This window comes from Ursus maritimus, unplaced genomic scaffold (genome assembly GCF_017311325.1).
Source record: "Ursus maritimus isolate PB19 unplaced genomic scaffold, ASM1731132v1 scaffold_28, whole genome shotgun sequence".
Taxonomy (NCBI): Eukaryota; Metazoa; Chordata; class Mammalia; order Carnivora; family Ursidae; genus Ursus; species Ursus maritimus.
Window position 1 is genome coordinate 18,236,662 of NW_024425341.1, and position 24,556 is coordinate 18,261,217.

General features: G+C 35.9%; 1 protein-coding gene across 3 annotated transcripts in view; it reads left to right on the forward strand.

Annotated features, from left to right (window-relative positions):
• The window catches only part of SGCZ (sarcoglycan zeta), a 439,013-nt gene extending 426,856 nt beyond the window's left edge, over positions 1-12,157 (forward strand). For all 3 annotated transcript variants that reach the window (XM_008710886.2, XM_040643327.1, XM_040643326.1), the window contains 2 exons: positions 4,919-5,042; positions 11,963-12,157. In XM_008710886.2, the coding sequence (XP_008709108.2) occupies positions 4,919-5,042; positions 11,963-12,157 (319 nt within the window). The remainder of the gene's footprint in view (positions 1-4,918; positions 5,043-11,962) is intronic.
• The last annotated feature ends 12,399 nt before the right edge of the window (positions 12,158-24,556 follow it).

The following is a 24,556-nucleotide window of genomic DNA, read 5'->3' on the forward strand; positions in this document are numbered from 1 at the left end:
GCAATATTTTCTCTCACCTCTTTCACCCTGGATTAGATTAGATCGATTTAGTACTAAATATAAATTAATCTACAATATGTACTCTTCCTTGCGAGATTTCTTTCACTCCACATGATGTTTTTGAGTCCCATCTGTGCTGTTGTCTGTATCAATAGTTCTTTCTGCTTTACTGATGATTATTATTCCATTATATGAACATACAATATTTTTTATGCATTTTCCTAATTGATAGACACTTGGGTTGTAGCCGGCATGTATTAAGTTTTATATGAAAATGTCAGAGCTTTCCAAAGTGATTACATCATTTTCTGCTAAAAATGAATAAGAATATCAGTAGCTGCACATCTTCCCCAATATTCACTGTTAGCATTCTTATTAATTTGAGCCATTCTGGTGGATGTTTAGTGGTATTCTGTGTCTTTAATTCACCATTACTTGATGAGTAGTGACTTTGATGACTTTTTCATGTGTATATCGAACAACCATATATATTGTTTAGTGAAGTGTTTGTTCAGGTCTTTTGTCCATATTTTAATTGTGTTTTTTGTATTTTTATCTTTGAGCTGGAGGATTATTTATATATCCTGGCAGCAGTCCTTTGTAACATCTGTATTTTGTGGATATTGTCTCCCAGTCTATTGGGTATATTCATTTTATCAATGGATTTTGAAAAGCAGCTTTTCCTCTTGAAGACATCTAATTTCTGTTTTAAAATATTTACTTGTTATTCCTTATTGTGGCCTAAGAAAGTTTTGCCTACTCTCAAGTCACAAAGATATTTTCCTTTCAAAGCCTTACATTTTAGAGGTGCCTGGGTGGTTTTAGAGGATGCCTGGTTAAGCATCCAGCTCTTGGTGTGGTCTCAGGTCATGATCTCAGGGTCCAGGATTGAGCCTTGGGTTGGACTCCCAGCTCAGCAGGGAGTCTGCTTGAGGATTCTCTCCATCTGCCCCTCCCCACACTTGCACACTCATGCTCTCTCACTCACTCTCTAAAATAAATAAATCTTTAAAAAATAATTTAAAAAATAAAAGCCTTATGTTATAGCTTTTACTTTTGATAACAGTAGGTGGTATAGATTGAATTTCATTTTGTCCATATAGAGATTCTAGCACTGTTGAAAATACTTCACTTTTTGTCATTGGATCACTTTATTGTCTTTGTCAAAAATCGGATGACCATACTTGTTGAAGTCTATTTCTAGAGTCTCAATGTTATTCCATTGTTCTATTTGTTATTCTTATGCCAGGCCAGCAAATGTCTTCATTATTATAGTTTTGCTTGAAGTGCTTAAAATGTGTAAGAGTTTTTAAGTTCAACATTGTTGTTCTTTTTCAAGTTGATTTTGGATATTCTGAGATCTTTGCATTAGCTACCTAATCCTAAGCAAATGACTCAACCACACTAAGATTCAACTACTTCCTAAGTAAAATATGGATAGAGTATGCATTTCTCAGTATTGGTGGGACAATCACTAGGTAATCCATGCAAAGTTTATGTATAGAATGAGTTGAAGAGGCTGTCTTTTCCCCATTGGATAGTCTTTCCTGCTTTGCTGAAGATTAATTGACCATATAGTTATGGAAATAAGATTTATATTATATCTTAATGATGATCACACTTAGTTTTATCAAGATTAACAAAGCATACACTTGAAACCTGTTTAAAGTCTTAATCATTTCATAACTTGAAGGATTTAGCAATCCTATAAAATTACTACCACTTTTTGAATGTGTTTATGTACTCTTTGATCAGTTTTACATATATACAAATTATATAAATTATTAAGTACATATATAAATTATAAAAATTACTAAATATATATATATATATATATATATATATATATATATATATATTCAGCCTCCAGTGCACTGATATCAGAAATTCAGCCTCAGTCTATTCAGTTCTCTTCATTTTTACCTGGGTTTGCATCACTGTACCAAGAAGTTTACACTGTGCCAAAGTTTTTGGGGTGACATTTGGTCATTAGGAGCCTAATGACCCAAGCTGGCATTTGCCAAGAGGTTCTCATTCTTCTCTCCTCTTACTCTTCCTTCACCGCAGGTCACCATCCCTCACTCCTTTGAGAATCTTGGATTTCTTGTTCTCAGTCATCCTGAGATAGCCCTACTCTCCTCAGACCTCTAATACCTAAACTATAAAGGCCCCACATCATAGGACTTGGCCTCACATAGTAGAACACAGAGAACAATTTGGAACCAATTCTGTTGATTTCCCATCCAAATCTTTATTCTGTGAATCAAGAAAACAGTTCTCCAACAGATGGAAATACACAACAAGCTCTCACTGACTTGTTTTCTTCTGATTTTTTTTACATGTGCTGAATCATTTTCAACACACTAAATGGCTGGGTTTTTTTCAAGTCAAAATATCTATAAGATTAGGGAATTTAAATGTTCTTTATCAACTTCTCTGCTCCATCTTCCACTGTTTGTGGCAAAAGATACTGTTTAGTGAATGCCAGAACTGCAAGGAAATGGGACAGGGAAGGAAATTCTGTCAATATCTCAAAATACTACCCCACCACATATTTATCTCCCTTAATTCTCCTAAGACATATCTTATGGCTTAAATTAAAATTTTCAATTTAGAGACGTTGAAACTGAGTCTTATTGCTGCTGGCTAACTTTCTTGAACCCATCTCTCAGTCTTTACTGCCTCTTTGAATAGAGATCCTGTAAGTCGGTGTTAGCAAAGCCCTGTACTTTATGGCTGTGCTGACAATGGACACCTGAGGTCTAAAATTAAGACGAATGTAATAAACATCTTCTGATTAAATAATTAATAAAGATGAAAATGGAAAAACTAAAAAGCCCAGAAAGACAATATATTTTAATGCTCTAGTACCAAATGTCAAACGCGGTAGAAATATGATACAAAAACACGTGCACATTTAGTATGGATATCTTACTATCAAATAGATGAGTAAGAACCTCAACCCGTATCCCTGGAAACAAACCAAACCATATCAACTATTTGATAAAGTAAGAGTGCTTTTTCTCCCACTTCTAAGTTCACTGAGTTGTGTTTGCTTGAATGTCAGATTCATAATCTGTTTTTGAATATTAATTCATTTTAATTAAGTACCTATCTGACTTCTGTTTGAATCATTTATCATATCCAAACTTATATAATTACATTTAATGTTATGGATAATTAATCAATGAAAATAGTAGTGGTCACAGATTTACTACTCAAGATGGTGTATATTGGGGATGTATTAGGGAATATCAATGATAAAATACACAGATTAAGAGAAATATAGATTCTATGTGCAGGTGTGCCTGGGTGGCTCAGTTGTTAAACGTCTGCCTTCAGCTCAGGTGTCCTGGGATCCAGCCCCGCATTGGGCTCCCTGCTCAGAAGGAAGCCTGCTTCTCCCTCTCCCACTCCCCCTGCTTGTGTTCCCTCTCTCGCTGGCTGTCTCTCTCTCTGTCAAATAAATAAATAAAATCTTTTAAAAAAAAAAAAAGATTCTATGTGCAAAGTAAGAGGATTATGAGTGAAAAAATTATAGTTATCTTATTTTCAAGTTTTTAAATGCTGTGTGAAAACGTGATTTTTATTTTTCTAAAAAAATACAAACGTTTCTTTAAAACATATATATTGTATGTATATATATATATATACACACACACACACACACATATATTCAAAATCTGACCCCTCCAGGGATTTTATAAAGATGTCCAAGAGGCCCATAAAGATGAAAGTTTCAAAGTTACTTTGGTGAGTGAAAAAAAATGGAAAATGTCGAATTTACTTCTTCTAAGTGCTAGCTCTACTCCTTCAATATCACTTGAAAGTCTTTAAGTTCAACTTCACTACTGAGAGAGAGCTGATCTTCAGAGTTCAAACTATTTGATGTGGTTTTCCCTGCAAAACAGCACTGGATCTGTTGCCTCAGAGGAAACTGGTTGCTCTGGATGATGGTGAATGTGAGCCTGGGGGGACTCTTGTCCTAAAGTTGTGTGGGCAAGGGAACCACATACAATCACTGCCCCAGAACAGAGCGTTTATCCAAAAAGGCCATTTTGGGGATGGTTCCTCTGCTCACACTTGTACTTTTTACCACTGTATTCTAGCTTCCATGTTCTGCCTTCTTTTGCCCTTTTCTCTAGTTTCGCAATTAAAGATAATTTTGAAGCTGCCTCCCAATTAACTTTTTTGCAGGCACAACTATCTAAAACAGTTGTTATTTTTTCCCCCTCATAATTTATGCAGTCGATCTTTAATCATACTTAAGCTGGTATATCACCCCTCATTTACTTGTTCTCTCTCCGACCAATGTCATTCATTCTGTGAACATTTTCCGGGGCCAGTAGAGGTCAGTTGATGTAGGAAATGGCTTGTTTCTGCATTTTAATTATTTCTAACAGTGTAATGAGTAGTTTGAAATTTTTCAGGCCTACAAAATTTTGACTGTGAATGCTTGAAAGTTCACAATATTAATGATTTTCATTAAACCTCTCTCTTCTTTGCAAGGCTCTTTATTGAGGGATAGTTACATGCTAAGTTGGTAGAAATGTGTTTATTAAAACTCCATCATTAATTTTGAAAATATATAAAAGATTTAAACAAGTAAACTTATCATAACCTACTTTTCATGTGCATTGTGAAAGGAAACAGCCTAAGAAACTCTTATTAAATCATTAACCAAATGAGAGTAAATAATTGATGCTTGCAAATGAAGAGTTTCATAAAGAGCCAAAAAATAGATAAGACAATCAAAAATGATTCTAAAGCTCATTTTGGCTTCTTCGGAAATGGCAAGGATTTTTATTTATGCCCACTGTTCTACCTGTTCATTTGTTTTAGTTACTAATGTTATCTTTTAGTCCATCAAAATTCATCCTTCTTTCTACTCTGAAGGAGTCTTTTGTTTTGGTCTTAGGCTTGAATCACCCACCAGGTCCTTGATAATGGAAGCTCCACGAGGGGTCCAGGTGAGTGCTGCTGCAGGAGACTTCAAGGCCGCCTGCAGGAAGGAGCTCCATTTGCAGTCTACAGAAGGGGAGGTGAGTTCCCAGGGGCAGAGACTGGCCCTTTACTGCTGAGAGTGCTTCTCAAATATATGCATATTGCTCCAGGTGACTGATTCATGAGAGAGCTTAAATTATGGAAATATAATACTTCCTGGATACGAAATTTGGTGAATCTGATGTTATTTTCTTAAAACAAAGCACCATTTATTTTTTACGGTAAGATACCCATTCGTAAGTCAATTACAAGTGAGGCATCTAAATTCCTGTAGTTTCAGAATTGGCAGATAAACAGAATGGATGTCAAGATAATATCAAGAATGAAGGCAGTCTTTGTTTTCTTTTTTTTCTCTTTTGGTCTTCCAAAAAGTACTTTGAAAGTTTATTTGTGTAGAAATGGCTCCTATGTTTCTTCTAAAAGAAAGATGAAAAGTTATTTTACTATTTAGCCCAATTGTTACTCCCTAAATAAGGAGATAGATACCTGCTAACATCTTTCTCCCATGTTACTTTATTTCCTCCAAGGATCTCCTGTCTGTCGTCATTCCTTTAAAGATCATTCCCTTTCCCTCACTGCCTGCTGTGAGGAGCCCTTTGTCTCCCACCTGCCAGGTGGCACTGGAATGCCCTAGGCACACATCACTTCCCGTACTTTCTTTGTTACACACATTATGTTTGTTGTGTCAACAGAATGACATGTTTGTCAGTTCTGGAAATTTCTCGGCATTGGGTCTTCTCCTGTTACCACTCCCCATTTCTTCTATGTCCCTTTTCTGAAAGTCTGAAGAAACACATAGTATTTCTTCCGTTCCCTTACCCTCCAGATCTTTTAGCCTTTCCTTCCTAGTTTCTACTTCTCTGTCTCCCTGTGCCTTACTCTGTTTAGTTATTCGGATCTACACGCCCAGATTCCTTTTCTGTATCTAATCACTTATTTAATGCCTCCACTGAGTTTTTAATTTTAATAATTTGGGGCACCTGGGTGGCTCAGTCAGTTAAGCATCTGCCTTCAGGTCATGATCTCAGGGTCCTGGGATTGAGCCCAGCGTTGGAATCCCTGCTCATCGGGGAGCCTGCTTCTCCGTCTCCCTCTGCCCACCCTTTACCCCCTACCTTCCACCCCCCACCACCACTTGTGCTGTCTCTGTCTCTCCTCTCAAATAAAATCTTCAAAAAAAATAAAATAATTTTAATAATTATGTTTATTTTTAGGATTCTTATTTGTTATTTTTTTCAAACCTGCCTGGACATCTTGGTAGTTTCTCTTTTGCTTGCTTGTTTTTAATTCTATTTTAATTATTTCAAATCCTTATACACAGTATATATTGTGTATGTTTTTGCTACAATTCCCAATGTCCTTGAAAGTCTAAATCCATTGTATTGCTATTTCTACCAATTAAGTGCCTTAATATTTTCTTCCTTCTCATGCTTATTTTATTATGAGCTTATAAAGGTCAAGTTGAGAAGAAAAAGAGTGGAAGAATAACTTGAGAAAGATGTTCTGGAGCATTTTATACCTCTTCAGATGTAAAGATGAAGACAGAAATCAATAGAATCGAAGGAGGATGTTCCTTCTTACCTTTTTTTTTTTTTTTAAGATTTTATTTATTTACTTGACAGAGAGAGACAGCCAGCGAGAGAGGGAACACAAGCAGGGGGAGTGGAAGACGAAGAAGCAGGCTCCTAGCAGAGAAGCCCGATGTGGGGCTCGATCCCAGAACACCAGGATCATGCCCTGAGCCGAAGGCAGACGTTTAACGACTGTGCCACCCAGGCACCCCCCTTCTTACCTTTATGCCATTATTTCAGTTCTTGATTCAAGATGAATTTTAATTATATATTTTGCTTCTTTTTTTATAAACAAACTTACTGGCAGGACCATATTAGCATCTGAATGGATATTACAACTTAAATGATCTGGAAATAGGCTTCATAATATTTTAAAAGTATGCCCATATTACCTTTCAACATTTCTTTCTGCTACACTTACAGAATACAATACTTTTTCTACCACAGCAAGATGGGAATTTTTCTTATATATCTTGCATCCTTTTTTAAAGAGTTCCTTTTATCATGCTAATAATTTCATTCAAATTATTCATAATGAATCATCCCATAATAAATATTGGTGGTTAGTAATCTCTGTTCTGTTCCTATTTATGCACCACTTCACTTCTGTTCTTTTATTCAATGTATCAGTAGAATGAATCCTTGGATTCAATTACAGGTTAGCATTTAATTGTGAATTGAATATTATGCTATAAATAAATCATAGCCAGAGATTTTCAGCTGTGGTCATTTTTTTTAAAGATTTTATTTATTTATTTGACAGAGAGAGAGACAGCCAGCGAGAGAGGGAACACAAGCAGGGGGAGCGGGAGAGGAAGAAGCAGGCTCCCAGTAGAGCAGGGAGCCCGATGCTGGGCTCCATCCCAGGACTCCAGGATCATGCCCTGGGCCAAAGGCGGACGCTTAATGACTGAGCCACCCAGGCACCCCAGCTGTGGTCATTTTTTATGTTAATAACATAAAGACACAGAAAAGCACAGCACTTTATATTAGAATAAAATAACATGTAATTTTCCTAGGAAAAAGTCTGAAATGATATGAATGAAATCTTTCTCTTTGCTTCACTGACTATGCCACAGAAAAGACAAACTGATCATTTACTAAACAAAATAGATGTAAAGTCCCTGCCTTAGACTATTTTTAAAGTAGTTAGGATCAGAACAAACATGGTATTGAGGTAACAAAGTAACAGACAAAATGCATAAGAATGAAATTGCACGCAAAATTCTGCACTGATGAAGCTTCAGTCATTTCAGATGTAATGTTGCAGGGAATTTTAAACTCCGCTCTGAAGACAACCCGAATCATAATACAGGTGGAACTTCGGGGAAAAAAAAAATGTGTTATCCTAGCACATGCGATGCAATAATGCAATAACATGTTACAAGATCACAGAGAAAGAGGAAAACGGTTTTTATTTTGCAAATTGATTGAGATTTGCTATCACAGTGATAGGCCTGATTTCAAAGGGTAAGAAAGGGAATAAATGACTTCTTGGTGCAGAGAAGATAGTGGGCCATGACTTAAAAGCTCAGGCATGTGATTCAGAGTACCAGGAAGAGTTTCAGAACAAATGGATTCTATGGTTTATAGGGCAATGTAGAATAGAAATATCACGTTTAGAATTTGGAAGGTGAACGGTATCACAGTAACTGTCTTAGCAGAACAGAAAAAAATATGAGCAAGGCTTTCAGTTCCTAGACTCAGGTCCTTGGACCAGCAGTGGTACCTACGAGACTGGACCCCAAATGTAAAAGCACAGGCAAGGTTTTCTTGGGGCTCCAGCACCAGGAGGCAGCACAAAGGAAAGAATCCTCAGGCTGACTGTCCAAGGAGAGGTCAGATGGAATACTTTAAAGGAACTTAGGTGAGAGCAGGGTGCCCTGTAAGCAGGTAGGGGTGGGGATTTATTAGCACCTGTGCAGTTAAAGGTCCTGCTGCTTCATGCGTGGCGTGTCTAATGAACTTGCTAACTCCCCACCCCTGGGCGTGGGTTTAGTACTATAGTGAGGGGGAGGGTCCATAGTACTGGGGTCGGTGTTGGTGCAGACTGGTTTGCCCTGGCCTGGCTTGCTCCTTAGCTGGTGCTTTGCTCTGCAAGAAAAGCAATGACGGCCAGCAGGCAGCGGAGAGTTTTCCAGGTCCACAGAGGCTTGTTCCCAAGGTCTCTGACTGGCTCAGGTCTATGCTGCTGAAACCTGGCCAAGCCAGGTTGGAAAGAATCAATATGGAACACCTCTTTTTATCTCATGATTTTATTTTTCTATCTCAAGAAAATATCCTTTTCTTTTTAAAAGCCTCAGTCATTTAAATACTAATAAAACATACTTCCCTTATATGGGTGAGGGAATGGTATGGCTCTCGGAAGCTTACAGAATTAAGTATTGTCCTATAACCACGTGCTGGAGAGAGTAGCCCCGGAGTGGACAGCAGAGCTGCAGGGCCGCACACCTGCTTCAAATAAGGCCCGAGTCCTTCAAGGATAATTGTGTTGATGAGGCCTCTACGGCTGTGTTTGCTTGACACAGCTGCCACCTGCTCGCCCTACCTGTGCAAACCTGCCCCTCCCTGCAGCCCTTCCCCAGAGCTACCCGCTTGCAGAAGGTTAATGCGTATCTGTAAAAGCCACGGGGCGGGGGGCATTGTGTCAGCCGCTCCTAAGCACCGGGGCTAACCAGTAACTACAGTCACTGCTGTGCCGACTAGTAAGTGAGCCATTCCCAGCAGCCTACATTCATTTGCTCCGTCCCACGTGAGTCTCCTCGCCACTTTCCATTTGCAATCTTTATCGTGTATGTCTTCAGGTTTCTCGGACAAAACACCAGCTCCTGACATTTCCTCAGCGTGAATGCATCTCCAAACATGCAGACCCAGACCCCACCGTCCCAGAGCTTGCCCCATTATATTTTTGGCATTTATGGAGTCTGGGATTTCTGCCCTCTGCAAGCATGCTAACTCCTAAAAAGAAGTCAGGGACGCTGGGTGAACTGTGAGAAAGTTCCTCTCTTAAACTCAACGAGTAGAGAAGTCATCCCTCTCTTCCTATGGAGAAGTGAGGGAAAGAGCCCAGAGTGTGTACTGCAATGGTTGGTGAGACCCTCACTGACATCCCTCAACAAGGAGACACAGAGCCAGGAGAAATGACGCCCAGCCTCTGTACCCCAAAATATGTCATCATTTCCCTTTGCTTAGTTTTGTGCACTTTCAGCTTCCCTATCAGTAAAAAATAAGTCTCCTTAAAAAAATTAGAACGGAAGCATTTTTTTCCCTTTGCTTTCCTGTTACTTAACCCAGAACTAATTAGGAGTGATAAATTTCAACATTTGACACCTACAAACAAAAATTTTAATCGTGCTTTCTTAACTTTGAATATTGTTGGTAAATTCAATCATCCATTTACTTTATAATCTATTTATTCAACAGCCACTTGTATTATGTGGAAGCTGAATGTGCAGTGTTAAACTCTGTGAAGTTATAAAAGAAATTCAGGTATGATTCCACCTTCGAGGTAGATTTAATTTACGAGAGAAAGAAAGATATAAATAGACTGTAAAATAACACCAACTGATGAGCAAAATAAGATACTGAGTTTCTATAGGAGAACCAAAGAGAACAGTCTTTCCATCTTGGAGCGTCAGGGAAAAGTCATGGAGGGTGAAGTGGATGAACTGGGCTGTGCTGGAGGGGGACATTTGTGTCCTGGAGAGGAGAGACATGTCGGTGGCGAAGAACATTGTTTCATGCAGCATGCACTGGTACAATTTTATGCACTACTCTGTGAACCAAAGACAGCTGTAGATCTTACTTGCAAGTGAGAGAAACAAACAATAAATGAAGGAATACACACTTGATACAATGTTAGGAAGGGGCTGGTACTATAGGGAAAAGTAAAGCCATCAAAGAGAGACTAATGGATTAGTGTTATTTTCAGAGTGGTTAAGAAAACTTTTTTAGAAGGTGACCTTTTAACAGGGATCTGAAACATCTAAATTAATCTAAAATATACATGTCTATGGCATATGCATTATTTTTCTATCTTATTTGCAGCATTCAATAGATTCCTGTGTTTCAAAAAAATTTTTTTAAAGTTTACTATTTAAAAATAATAACAAATATAAAAAAGATAAAAAGCAGAAGTCTCCCTCCTACCCTTGTTTTCTAACCACCCACTTGTAAATATCTGGAGAAAAGAGTATTTCAGGCTAAAGAAACAGGAAGTGAAAAAACCTAGAGGCCAGAGTTTTTTGTTTTGTTTTGTTATATCTTTGAAGAAATGCAAGAGCTGGAGCAAGAAGAAGAATGCCAAGAAGTGATGTTAGAGAGAGGCCAGATCATGGAGAGCTTGTGGGCCATGGGAAGGAATCCAGATTCGTGTTAAGTGTGGTGGGAGGCCCTCAGGGAATTTTGAGGACTGGGGTAATCTGATCTGATCTGTTTCTTAGAAGTTCACTAAGCAGTATATAAAACAGGCTATAAGAGGACAAGAAGGGCAGCTGGCGGGCTAGGCGGGGGCTACGGTAGGAGTCCCATTGAGAAACGAATAGGACTTGGATGAGGGCAAATATGTAGAAAAAAGGAAGTAATCTTGGATTCTCCTGTCAAGTTAGAGATGCCTGCGGGCAGTAATTAGCTACATTAACAATAGAATGAAGAAAAAGCTAGAGAAAGTTGTTTCTTTGTTCACTCATATTCATGATTCAGTTTTTCTTTCTTTGAAACTTTCCCCTTGCATGTCAAAACCGTATGATCACCGTCTCTAAAACTGTTAAGTCCATGTTTGGAATAAGTGAAGTAATTTTGCAAATTAGAAAATCTAGCAAAGTAAGTGTAGTGTAGGAGTAAGACATTTCATGGAGATTTCAAACTTGATCATAGCTAACAATTGTTGTTAATGGTGCAAATTATCTATGTGGTATATCCTTTAGACTGTCGCCATGATTTCATGACTTTTTAAAATATAGGCCGCTGAGTAACTTTTTTTATCATTATTAATTGTCCATCTTGTCAGTAATGTCCTCTCCACGAGCATCCTGATTTCTTTGTAAACTCTTTAGACTAGGCATGATTAAGAAGTTAAATGGAGAGACTCTGTCGAACTCATTAATTTTCTGTGGTTTTCGAATAAGTGGGTTGGCCCCCTAAGCAGATTGTGCAATATTGCTTTTCAGATCGAGGGCTTTCTGTCAGAATGCACCATGTCTCAAAGGAGAAGATAGCTGCCGAGCTTCTGGGCTGTACCGTAGGAATGTAATTTGTTTGTTCAACAAAGCATGGCAGCTAAACCAATAGAATTGTTTGTTATTAGTCTTTCTTATTAGACAGTGTTGTAAAGCTCCGAGGAACGTCGAATGCTAAATGAATTAAAATGCACTGTCTCTTCCCCCCAGATATTTTTGAATGCAGATCAGATCCGGCTGGGGAATCTACCGACCGGCTCTTTCTCATCGTCTTCTCCCAGCCCCTCAAATTCCCGGCAGACGGTGTACGAACTGTGTGTCTGCCCCAATGGCAAACTTTACCTTTCTCCAGCAGGACTAGGTTCCACTTGTCAGTCCAGTAGCAACATCTGCTTGTGGAGCTGAAACGACTGATTTCTCCTCACACCAGAATAGCCTTTTGTTCCTGTCCGTCTGCTTCACAGTTCCGCTTGGTTTCCCTTGTGATCAGTCCAGAGCTTCTTCAGATGGTCCACAGAGCACCTGCTTCCGATGCAAGCAAGGGTTCGCTGCCACCTTCTCTCTTGATTTACTGCACTGCTCGACGCGGAGAGTGTGGGTGGCGGGACAGTGGGAAAATCACCTTCAGCGGGAAAACTGGATCATAACTTTTGCTCAAAAGGGAGAAAAACATAGGTGCCTTTGCTACGTGAAGTGAAGCACACAGTTTTAGATTTTTGCAGGACCTGGATATGAATGAACTGCACATACATACATTAATTACATAGATGAAATTCCCAGTATCCAATGGCAAGATGTGATGGTTAACCCTGTCAGAAAACCAATTCTACAGTCTGAAAGCACAATTTTCCAATCATCTTTTTGGATGTAAACTTTTATCCCCGAATTTTAAAATTTTCAAGCATTAGATAATGCTTGCTTTACTAAAAATTAAATTCAATACATGATTTTTAACAAAACAAAACAAAACAAGACAGAATCCCACCCTGAGTTTTATTTGTTTCTTTGAATTCAGTGTGTTGTTACTCTTTGTCTACTAAGTCTAGAATTTTGTACATTAGGTAATTTTGAAAGCACTCAGCAATATAATCTTTACAGAATTAACAAAATGCCATTATCCTGTCATTTGTCAGATCTGAATGGCCTTATATAGTATTTACTTGGCTTTTGCATGTGACGTATTTGCATTTAATGAAACATCTAATTTATTGCAATATAAGATAGGATTAAGAGGGGCATACTGATGGTGTGGAATCCATAGATTTTTTTTTTTAATTCACATGCTATCATTTCCACGAGGCTCTCATAGTACAACTTTTTGTTTGCTCCCTTCACCTTATATTTGACTCTGACTGCTAAAATTCAAACATATCCACTAAATAAATAAATTACTAATGTGGTGCATTATGCTGAGAATGGATTCACTTTCCATTGGAATATAACCTTCAGAATTATATCTATGTATTTTTTAGTTGGAGGTTAAGATTTAAGGACGGTAGAAAGTAAATTACAAATCCCTGCTTACACAGTAAAAAACATAAATGTTAACAAACATGTCGAAAATGTGTTTGTTCCAATAGATTCCTATTTGCAGGAATCTGGTCATATTTCCTTTCAGCTCTTAATACTTAGTTACCTTTATTAGACTGTTAAGCTACCCAGCTACCCTGCCATCAGAAACCATAGCTCCTTCCATTCTCCACTGCTTAATTTTGTAAATTAGCACTAATAAATAACTCCAGAATAATGTAGATTCGTTTATCACAACACTCCTTAACTTGAATTCTTGAAACTTACAGAATCCAAGTTTATAAAATTGTATTAAATGTTTCCTATTATGGGAAGATGACTTGATTAAGGTAAGTCCTTAACCTTCACATGTCAGTCAATCTTACTTTCCTCCATGCACACTATTTTAGTACCCCAAATCTCTGTGGATGCTTCACTTTGGGGGCCCATGACCGTAGAACCTTTGAAATTCCGGCCTCTACAGCATAGAGCAAAGTGGGAGATGGGAACTTGCTGGAGTAATTTGGTGAAAGTAGGAAAATTAGATAATGCAAGGAACAAAGTGAACCATTTGGCCAGAATCATCTTGTTTGGATAACCTAACATATCAAATGCTTGAAAAAGCTACATTTTAGTAAAATGCATTCTATACTCAACAAAAAGTCAGAAGACTAGTGCAGTTTTATCACTTTTAAAATAGAACTTGCCTTGTGTTTTGGGGTTGTTATAAAAAAAACTTCAATATTGGAGTAAGAATGGAGACATGCAATTGGTTAAAAAGTCATATAACATAAGCGCTCAACTTATTTAAGTGAGAACATTAGAATTTAACATGAGAAATTCTCACATTGGTTTAGCAAAGTACACGAAGTATAACACAAGAAATTTTGAGAAATTATGGGTGCTAATCACTGTGTTATGGACCTTTCAGGAAAACACTGTGTATTAATTCGAGACATATTCAAGTTCTAAACATCCCTAAATTAAAACAATTAGAAAGGTTTTTTTTAGTCAAATGGGAACAATTCTTTTGATTAGTAATTAGCACCGTTTCTAATTTCAGCTCTGTCTTCTACTAATCAGCGAGCTGATTTAGGCAGTCTGGGAATATCTCCAGAACCCAGTTTACTCAGCTAGACAACAGAAGTATCGAATCAACCGATCTTTTGAGAATCCTTCCAGCTCTAACATGTTCTAATCCCAAGAGCAAATATTTAGCCGGTGGAAGGGTCCACTGAAATTTTAAATTATACGTCATAAGAGGAGAAAAGTCAAGAGAGAGTGAGGAGAAAAACAGTATAAAATCCAATTCCGGTGAGGGGCTGTCAATTTCTAATTCAAATATGTTCTGAAATGTTACAGACACAATTTGAAAGAAATATATGTTGAGAGATTTAGACTATGTCTAAACGATGTAAAAATATCTTCCATTTAGTAGAAAAAAATCATGATACAGGTGGCTTTGCTATCCAACACCGGGCAGTTGGTTTAAATTACTTGGCTGGCTATTTTAGATTCCTTAGAATCTAAGTATAGACTCGGCCTCAGAGTTGGAGCTTCTATTGAAGGCGCGGAAGATTGCTTCTAAAAGTCCTTCATTTCCTCATAAACGAAGCTTGTCTCCTAATACAGAGTTCCCTTAATTGTAGACTATACGGAACAGATTCCTTGTCTGTTTCTCCAGTAGCATTTTTCTGTTACAACCTATATAAATAACTCAGATGAAAACTTCATCTTTCCTAAATTTAACTCAGAAAAAAAATAATTCCTTTCAGGTGTAATACAGGGACCTTAAACTTTGTATTCCGTTCAGCTGGAGAAGGCAGGAAGAGGAGAAGGGAGAAAGTCAGGCAAGGCCGCAGGCAGGAGGGATAAGAGGAAGGAAAGGGACTGACCATATTCCTAGCATTTACATTTTTAGCTGGGAGTGAATAAACTGAAAGTATTTGAGTTGTTTCTGGGGGTCAAAGGGGAGAAGCAAAGAAGACACATTATCCCTTATTCTTTTAGAATATTTAAGTGAGACACTCTCAAAAAAATATAGTACCAAATTTCCTCTTTCTTTCCCTTAACATCTCCAAAATTTCTACCTGGTATTTCTTGGTCCTATTTTTTTTTTCTTTTTTATTAGGAGCCACAAGCTTTATAATTTAGTATATAATATTTATTGAAGGGTTCAAGATAATTTTATAATTCAAATCTGACATTAATCAGGAAATCTTAGATTTTAGTACCCCAAATCTCTGAAAATGGAGCCTGCCTAGAGTTTCATTTCTAGTTCTGCGCCTACCTACACATGTGACCTTAAGAAAAATACTTCCTTATCTTGACCACAGTTTACTTACCTGTGAGAGGGGTACAGCAAACTAGAAGTTTCCTTTGGTTACTTTCATCTCTAAAATGTCACCGATTCACTTAAGAGACTCAGCAGTCTTGGGTTCAGTAGCTTGGTCTGAACTAGCGTTACTGATCTCCTATACCTTAACATGTTGCTTCTTTAAATGTTGAAATGCAAATCTTTCCAGCATCCCACTCCTTACTCCTTTTTCTATATTCTTTCTTGTTCTTACCATGTGAACATTAATGTCCCTTTCATAAATAATATGTCATTGACATATGGTTGACATTTAAAAAAGAAAAGGATATCTATTTGGTCTAATTTGAAAGAACTATTTAGGAAATTAATAGAAATATTTAGCAAATATTAATACTCCATTAATCATTCTGTTACTACTTATCCCCACCAAACTAGAAGCTCTGGTCTTCTGAAGAAAAGATAATTTGATCATAAAGGTCAGTTGCTGATTTTTTATAAGATACTACGCCATTCAAACTTCCTGCATAACTTTTCATCTGAATTTCTCAATTGGACAGTGCCTCATTTTATAAACTGGCATTTGATACAATAAAACTCCTAACGAATTGTGTCATAGCAAACATAGTATCTCTGTATGAGGCAACAGTTGGTAAAAGGCTGGAGAGTGTTTAATGCATTAAAGTGCTATATTTTATAACAGATAATGTCAGTATCATAGTATTAAATTATTAAGATAGTTGAAGATATTTAATGGCCAAATTTCTATACCACCGTCAAAGCCAAATTCATGTTTTGAGTTTCATATGAGTAGGTTCTTCTAACCTTATTCTTCCAGTAGCTTTGGTCTAATTATTATTGATCATGTGACCATATTTAAAGATACTTGGAGAAATTATTTTCTCTGCGTAGTAGTGTATATTATAGAAATGAATATTATGAAATATCATTATCACAAAGTAAAATGGTATTATATTTTTATTCTTTAAAAAAATCATAAACTAATGAATGACCTCATTGAACACTGTTATCACATTGTTTTATACTGCAGTTCATTAGTTATTTAAATGTCAAAGACCAAAGACTGGGATTTCTATTGTATTTAACTCTACAACACTGCTGCTTCTACTAATTAATTCAAATGACTAGGAGGGCTTATAATTATAACATGAGGTAGTAAACATCCTCCTTGCAGGATTTTGAGCTATAGATCATTAATGAATGTTTTGGTTTTAGAAGGAAAATTTTGTTAGTATAGTCCACTTACCTTTTATACATGCATAACAAACTCCTTGATATTCATAAGACCAGTATATAAAAACTACACCCTAAAATGGGTCCAGGCTGGAATGACTCAGCTGAGTTTAGACTTTCATTGCTTGGAAAAAATTCTTTGGAGAATATAATTAATTTGAAATACTTTTAGAACCAGAGGGCTATTTTTTAAGTGTTGATCGAAGCGGTTCCACTCTTTGAGAAAGTCAATGAAAAACATGAAAGGAAATGAGGTATAATGAACTGTGATCCTTTATGTTTTTGCGGTCTTAATACCTCATTTGTCTGAATGTTTATAAATAAAAGCCAAACAGGGTTGAAGATGTGCAAGGACATTCACTAACAATGGAGATACATAATTTCAAATTTGAGTGTCTCGTTATTTATACAATTCTTTAAACCAGGTCCACTACTCATTTATTTTGTTTTGTAATTTTCATGTAAATGTTTTCTTGTATATATAGATATATGAAAAATGAAACTATTTTCTTACACATACTATGCAATATGTTTGTAAAATTGCAATATTACCAAAATACAAAAGCTGTGCTTTTGTACTCTATCTTGCTTTATGTAAAATCAATCTTTTTCTATTTAAATGGACTACCTGTCCCATAAACTGTAGATAACATATCTATTCAAAATCAGTCTATTGTATCTTTTGTTTAGTTGGGGGTGGTTTGGGTTCTATTTCTTTTGGGAGAAAACGCACCAGTTTGGCAGTTGGAAACTTTGTTTTCCTCAAAAAATGAGAACTTTGAAGCATGCAATGAGCTCATATAATTTAAGATCTCCTGTAATTCTTGTATTTTGTCCTAATTTTGGTGCTACTGTGTAACCATGATTAAACGTGATAGTCAAAACAAAGAGGATCAAAACTTATATGCTATCATTTATTTAATTGAGAAAAAAGTTTAAGAGGAGGGATGTGAGTATTGAAGTGATTTAGAGACCTTTTTTGACTATGTGTTCTAGATATCAATTCTAGTAAGATCTATGCTCTTCAAATTTTAGTTTAATCTGTGTATTTATACTTGATAAAGATGTTTCCCTTATGAAAAATTGAGCATATTGTTCTTCTTAAACATATGACCAATGAAACTATAGAAATCAAATTGACTTAAAAGTCTTGGTCACTACATTTTGCTAGCTTTTTAGCTAAGAGTTTATCCATTCTGCAATCTCCATGATTTGATTCTGGGGATAAGACTAAATGAATTGTTAGTTGCTCAAATATACATCTCTACACAGACATGTATCATCACACATAAGTATACACACACGTGCAATGGCATACTAATTGGCATTTACTTATTTGATGTATTTCTTCGTTTCCTTGGCATACTCAAAACATCAAGAACAAGCTAGTTCAAAACAATAACCTGGATTTGATTACCTTTTAGAGATATAATTCCCAGTCCTGTACCCTGCATGCTTTGAGAGTGACAGCATTTCTCATAGGTTCCAAAAAAACAACAGTATCAGTTGGAAGTTTTGTGTTGTTTGCTGTTGTTTTGGTTACTATTGTCTTTTTCTCTGCTGCCCACATATTACTACAGACTGGTCCACGTATTAGGAAGAAGAAAAAGGAAGTACACACAGTCATTTACACTCTTCACAAAAGCTTTCAAATGTTAATTATCAATAAAAAAATAAATGAATGCTTTTACTCTGGGGAATCCTATGTATTCTATGACTTTATCGAATCTCAACAAAATTTGGGATGGTTCTAGTAAGCAACCAGACACTTCCATGCCTGTTTCCAGCATGTCCTCAGAACATTTACCAACCATAGCACGGCCTGGTTTGGGGCACTCTTCTCCCTTATTAAGTGGGGGTACTAGAGGGTGCAGGTTGGGCATGGATATTAAACCAGAGACTTCCAGGACAATATTATATTAGTATTTTCCAATGGCCTAGCACTAGAGGAACGGCTATAGAGAATAGCACCGTGCAAACTGAAAGCTGCTGTAGCTTTCTCCAATGACCAGCAGAAGCTTACCCTCTTTCTGTCATGTGACAAATTTTAGAAGGAAGGCACTTTTTTTTTTCTTACATTTTTCTTTCCCTTTCAATAAGAAATTTTACTTGCTATGAAAGTGGGATATATGGTAATAACAAATCTCGCTATTATAGTATTCACTAGTGATTTTATTTTATTTTTTTTTAAAGATTTTATTTATTTATTCGACAGAGATAGAGACAGCCAGCGAGAGAGGGAACACAAGCAGGGGGAGTGGGAGAGGAAGAAGCAGGCTCATAGCGGAGGAGCCTGATGTGGGGCTCGATCCCATAACGCCGGGATCACGCCCTGAGCCGAAGGCAGACGCTTAACCGCTGTGCCACCCAGGCGCCCCTCACTAGTGATTTTAAAAATTAAATATGTTCTGCCAGTTAAAAATTATTCTAACTCAAAAAGGGAATAACTTGAAATTATTGAAAATATAAATTGCCCCCCCACCCTGATTTTTTGGTCACTCAAAGAAATATTGTTGATACTGAAAGGAGAAAGACTATGTCATAAAAGAAAGATTTAATGTCACCCTACAAATATATACTAAACTACTTCTCAGAACTAGCCCAATCCATTAATTTTTTTCTGGTGGCAGATATAAATTGTGAAGATAGGATAAATACATTGTCTTGGCCCAGAAAGAATGTCATGTTACAATTAAATATTAGATTAAATTACATTTGCAGGTATTTTAGCTGATCTAATCAGGCTTTCTAGGTAGTGATCACTTATTTTTTAATATACCACTTGTTATCAGAAAGAATATCAGATTTCTTACAATATAAAGTAAACCCTTAAAACAGAAAAAAATGAAATTAAAGGAAAACCATAGGAAGAAAGAAGGAACATAAAGGTTAATCACTAAAACAAAACTAGGTAATATGTTGACTATTAAGTGTATATTTAGGTTTCCTGAAAGTCAAGATTTAAAGGGAAATAGTTAGACTGTATCATTAGAGAAATAAATAAGTATACCACTTCATAATATATAAGCATTTCCTATGTTAACTCTAAAGAATGTTATTGCCTAGATATTTATCCATGGATCAATACAGAAAACACAGTGCCTAAAAGAATAATTTCATTTAAAAAATTGTCCTCTATTAACTATTAATAATTATAGAATATAAGAGGTTGTAGGATCATTTGGAGTGTTGCAAAGCATGAGAATTTCAATTGATTCATAAGTATTATTCATTAAAATATGCATAAATTACCCCAAATGTATAAAAATTACCCCAAATGTGTAAGATGTCAAACATAAATAGAATAGATCCAAAGCATGTGAGAACTTGCCGGATATTTTCAAAAATATATAGTTTTTCTTATTATGCAATTGTTAGGGGTTTATATAGTAGTGTGTATAAATGAGTTTAGCTTATAAGGTAGGAAAGAGACAGTTTGGAAAGTATTATAGATGAAGAGTCTTGGTAAAATCCCATACCACTTAACTTTTAAAAATATGGTGAACGCAGTATTTTCCTAATGTTTACAACTTGCCAGAAGATTCTGAATCCATTGCCCACCACAACTGAGGGCTTTTGGACATCATGAAGAAGTTACCAATTCTTCTGAAGATTAATTAAGGAAATGTAATGCCAAAAAAGGACATACCCCAAAATTCTATAAAGATATAATGCTTTCTGTCCTTGGGTCAATCTCACTACCAATTAGATTTTATAGATCATGTTGAATTTATAGCTGACTTAATGGCATTCCCGTATATTTTGAATGTATAGTACATTATCTGAAGTCACAGTTTAAAGGGAGTCTAAAAGCCCAGAAAAAATAACTTTAGTAAGTTACAGCTTCAAAGCAGAATACTATAATATAAAAAATTTAAATTCATTAAATAATAACTGAAATTTCAAAGTAAAATATTAAAGGAATTGTAAGTTTCCTTTTACATTTCATCTTTCAACACCTACAAATTATTTATTTTTACTATGATCCACTATCCATCTTGAAGCAATACAGTCCTTAATAGGTAAATTGATTCGATTTTTAAAAAGGGGCATCGGTAAAGTAGAAGTCAAAAAATCAGATTCTAATTCCTATGTTACTTTGAGTGTCATTCAATAATCTGCATAAATCTGCTGTAAGTAAGAACTTTAAACTTCATTCGTGATTACACATGGATTCATCTTGCATGCCAACTCTGCCCCGCTGAGAAGGACTATCAATATGGGACATCGTATTGAGAATGATTCTAGAATAAGGTTCCAGCTCTCCAGGAAGAGCGGCATGATCATTTATTATGTCAGGAATTCTGGAGTAATTGATTAATTGCAGCACATCTGCTCTATTTTAGCAGCAAAATGATCTTCAAGTTCTATCAACTCAACTCTAGGCTTCAGTTTCCTAAACTGTAAAATAAAAATGTTAAATACAAACAATTTTTAAATGCAACAGCATCACCTTAATATACTGTATAGTTTTAAAAGGTTTAATTCTGTGCTATATCAGATTTACCTTTACCCTAATGTGGAAGTATAACATAAAAAGCAAAGTGCTGAAATCAAATGAATAAGGAATAGAGGTGGCAAGTGGTCAAGCATTGGATGAGTTATGGTCCATTCTGTAATTCAAAGTCCACAATGGAATTATCTGGGTTATGTAGATTATCCGGGCTCTGGATGACAATTTTACATGGTAGTCTACTGTTCAAAGATAGCAGTAAATTAACTAACATGGGTTAAGTATATATTGTTAATTATAATTGAATTAAGACACTTAATTTCTGTTACTTCTTTAATTATAATCTCAACACTCTTTTGGATTAAATTTAATTAATCCCAGTTTTATAGGCAAGAAAGCTCTATTTCAGAGAAGTTACTAAATCAACTATTACAATGTTTATGTTTATTTGATTTTAATGCATTCATTTACTCATCTATTTAATAAATGGTAGCAGGTACCTGCATATGTCAGGCACTATTTTACTAGTCTAGACATTGGTAAACAAACAGTGGCCAACCAACCAGAGATAGAAAAAGTCCCAACTCTTGTGGAGCTTCTGGATCGGCAAGGAAATGCAGACCACAAATAACGTAAAAATAAATAAACAACATCATGTCATAATATGAAAAGTTCTATGAGGAAAATAAGCAAAGTGGTAGTGGCAAGGTGAGTCTCACTCGTTACAATAAGCTCTTGAAGAACAAGAAGAACCTTATAATTACAAGTCACAAAGGTTTCCTTTTTTTCAGTATCTGGTGATCCGCAGTAGAATGTGTGCCCTCCCAACCCCCTGGATACCTGGGTGTCAATTAGGAAAACAGTCCTAACAGAAGTAACTAGGAAGTTTGTATTCAGATTTCAATAATATAAATAATGCTGTAACTGGATATAAATCAAGAATAAATATTCACTGCAATTTTTAAATCTATCGTTGAATTCAAAGTCATAAACTGATATCACAGCTTCAGTCATAATCGTGTATGAGATTCCATGTTTTGGCCTCGGACACACCTTCTTTTAACACAGACCATTATTCCTGTTGATTTTATGTCCTGGCTGCATGTGGAAAATTATGCTTCTTTGTGTGTGAGTATGATACATTACCCAGTATCAACAAAAAGTTCTTTTACTAAGTTCTTTTTAACACCCTCCCCTTCAAAAAATAAATTTCAGAATGCTATCTAAGGGTGAAAAATAAAAGTCTTGATGTCTTGAAAAGAAAAAAAAAAAGATTAGTAATTCATAGTGTAATCACCTTCTCCCAGGAGGACATATTTACTCTGGATTCTGACCCTTACAAAATGCTTGAAGCCTCAGTGTTGCTCATGTTACATCAAATGACTTATTCATTGTTTCCTGTTCATGCGTTTGTTAGAATAGGTCAGCTGTAAAATTGGCTTGAGTATTATCACAAAATACATCCCAAGCTAGAGCAGTTTTGTCTCTGGGATCAGTTTGTTGAGTCAGGTGACAAGATTCTTACTATCCTTGCAATTTTAATGATTGAGTAATAGATTATCAGTCTTAGTGTCTTGAATTGTCCTGAGGGCATTTGAAAAATATTTATAACGGAAAACACTAAATTACAAACCTACGCCGGGTCATTTGCCTAAGGGAAAGTAGAATCATATAACGAGAAGGGTATGGGTAAATTATTCTTTTAATTTAGGCGTCTGAAGATTTTGTATTGTTAGTGTCCCCAGACTATAGTTCAATAAATCTTAATGCCAACCATAATGATTTACCTAAAAACAGTACACTATTCGTAAGTTCTAGTATTCAATTTTCAAAGTTTTTAACAAATAATGTAGAGAAGTTTGAGTCAGATAATTTTCCAATTCAGAAACTTTAGATTTTATGATTTTTTAAAGAGTACACAGACCAAGTCATTTCCTTGCATGGTTATCTGAGCATAGGTACCATAAGAAAATGCTTGGTGATAAATACTTGTTAATTAGAACACTGAAAAACAATTGAAATCAGAGGACCAGTATCTAATAGTAGCAACTTAGAGGTAACTATCATTTGCATTACAATAACTTTCTTTTTTTTTTTTTTTTTTCAAAGACACATCAGTTCAGGTTGGAGTTAACTTAATGTCAGCGGTGATACCAAAAACAGATTTGAAGGCTCTGACTGACCCATCAACTTCCCCACACTGCTTTAAAAAAAAAAAAAAAAAAATTGACCTAACGTATTTTCACCACTCCCTAAATGGGTACAACCAAATAAACACAAATATCTTATAGACTTGTAAATTTCATACATATTTCTTAAAGTAGTACTTAAGTGTTATTTCATTATCTGTTTTAAGTTTTGTTGTTGTTGTTGTTGTTGTTAATAGCAGCACAGGATAGAGGCACCTGGGTGGCTCAGTCCATCTGGTGTCTGACTTTTGGTTTAGGCTCAGGTCATGATCACGGGGGCTGGGGGATCCATCCCCAACTGGGGTTCTGCGTTCAGGGCCCAGTCTCGTCCCTCTCCCTCCCCCTCTGCTCTCTCCTCCCATCCCCTTGCCCCCAAGCTCAGGCTCCTGCTCTCATTCTCTCATAAATAAATAAATAAATAAATAAATAAATAAATAAAATCTTTTAAAAAAAATTGTCCCAGGATAATCACCTGTCCATATTCAGATCATGATCAGGAAGGTTGAAATATCGGAAATATCATTTATCCTACTGAAGATCAGGAAGTAGAATAAATCTAATTAAATTTATTCAGCCTCAACTTTATCTTTCTGTTTTTGTTTTGTATTATTTAAAATCAATATCTTAATCCCCATTTAGCAAATGCATATATACGAGTGCACTCTACTTTCCATAGTCTTTAGAGCTGAAGTAAGATTGATCTAGTTGAGTTAATGTGATAGCATGATAAATGTAAAAACTTAAAATTTTTCCTAGCATTAAAGTTTTTGGAATAAACTTTTAAAAATTACATACAAGATAAGTTTGAGCACTATTTAAACGTGATGGCTACTTCGTATAAAATGTATAGCTCTTCTACATATATTAAAATTTACGATGTTGCACTGAGAAGGTCAAAGAAAATCATCATTTTATCTGCAACAATGTGTCAAATTGTTCTGTTCTGGTGGGGAAATATATTTAATCCATTCTGTGTAACAGCAACAACTTGATATGAATTATCAGGAAATGGGTTTAGCTTCTGTCCTACCATGCCTCCAAGTTCTGTGATGGTGTGCAAATGGGTAGTCAGAGGGGATTCAAAT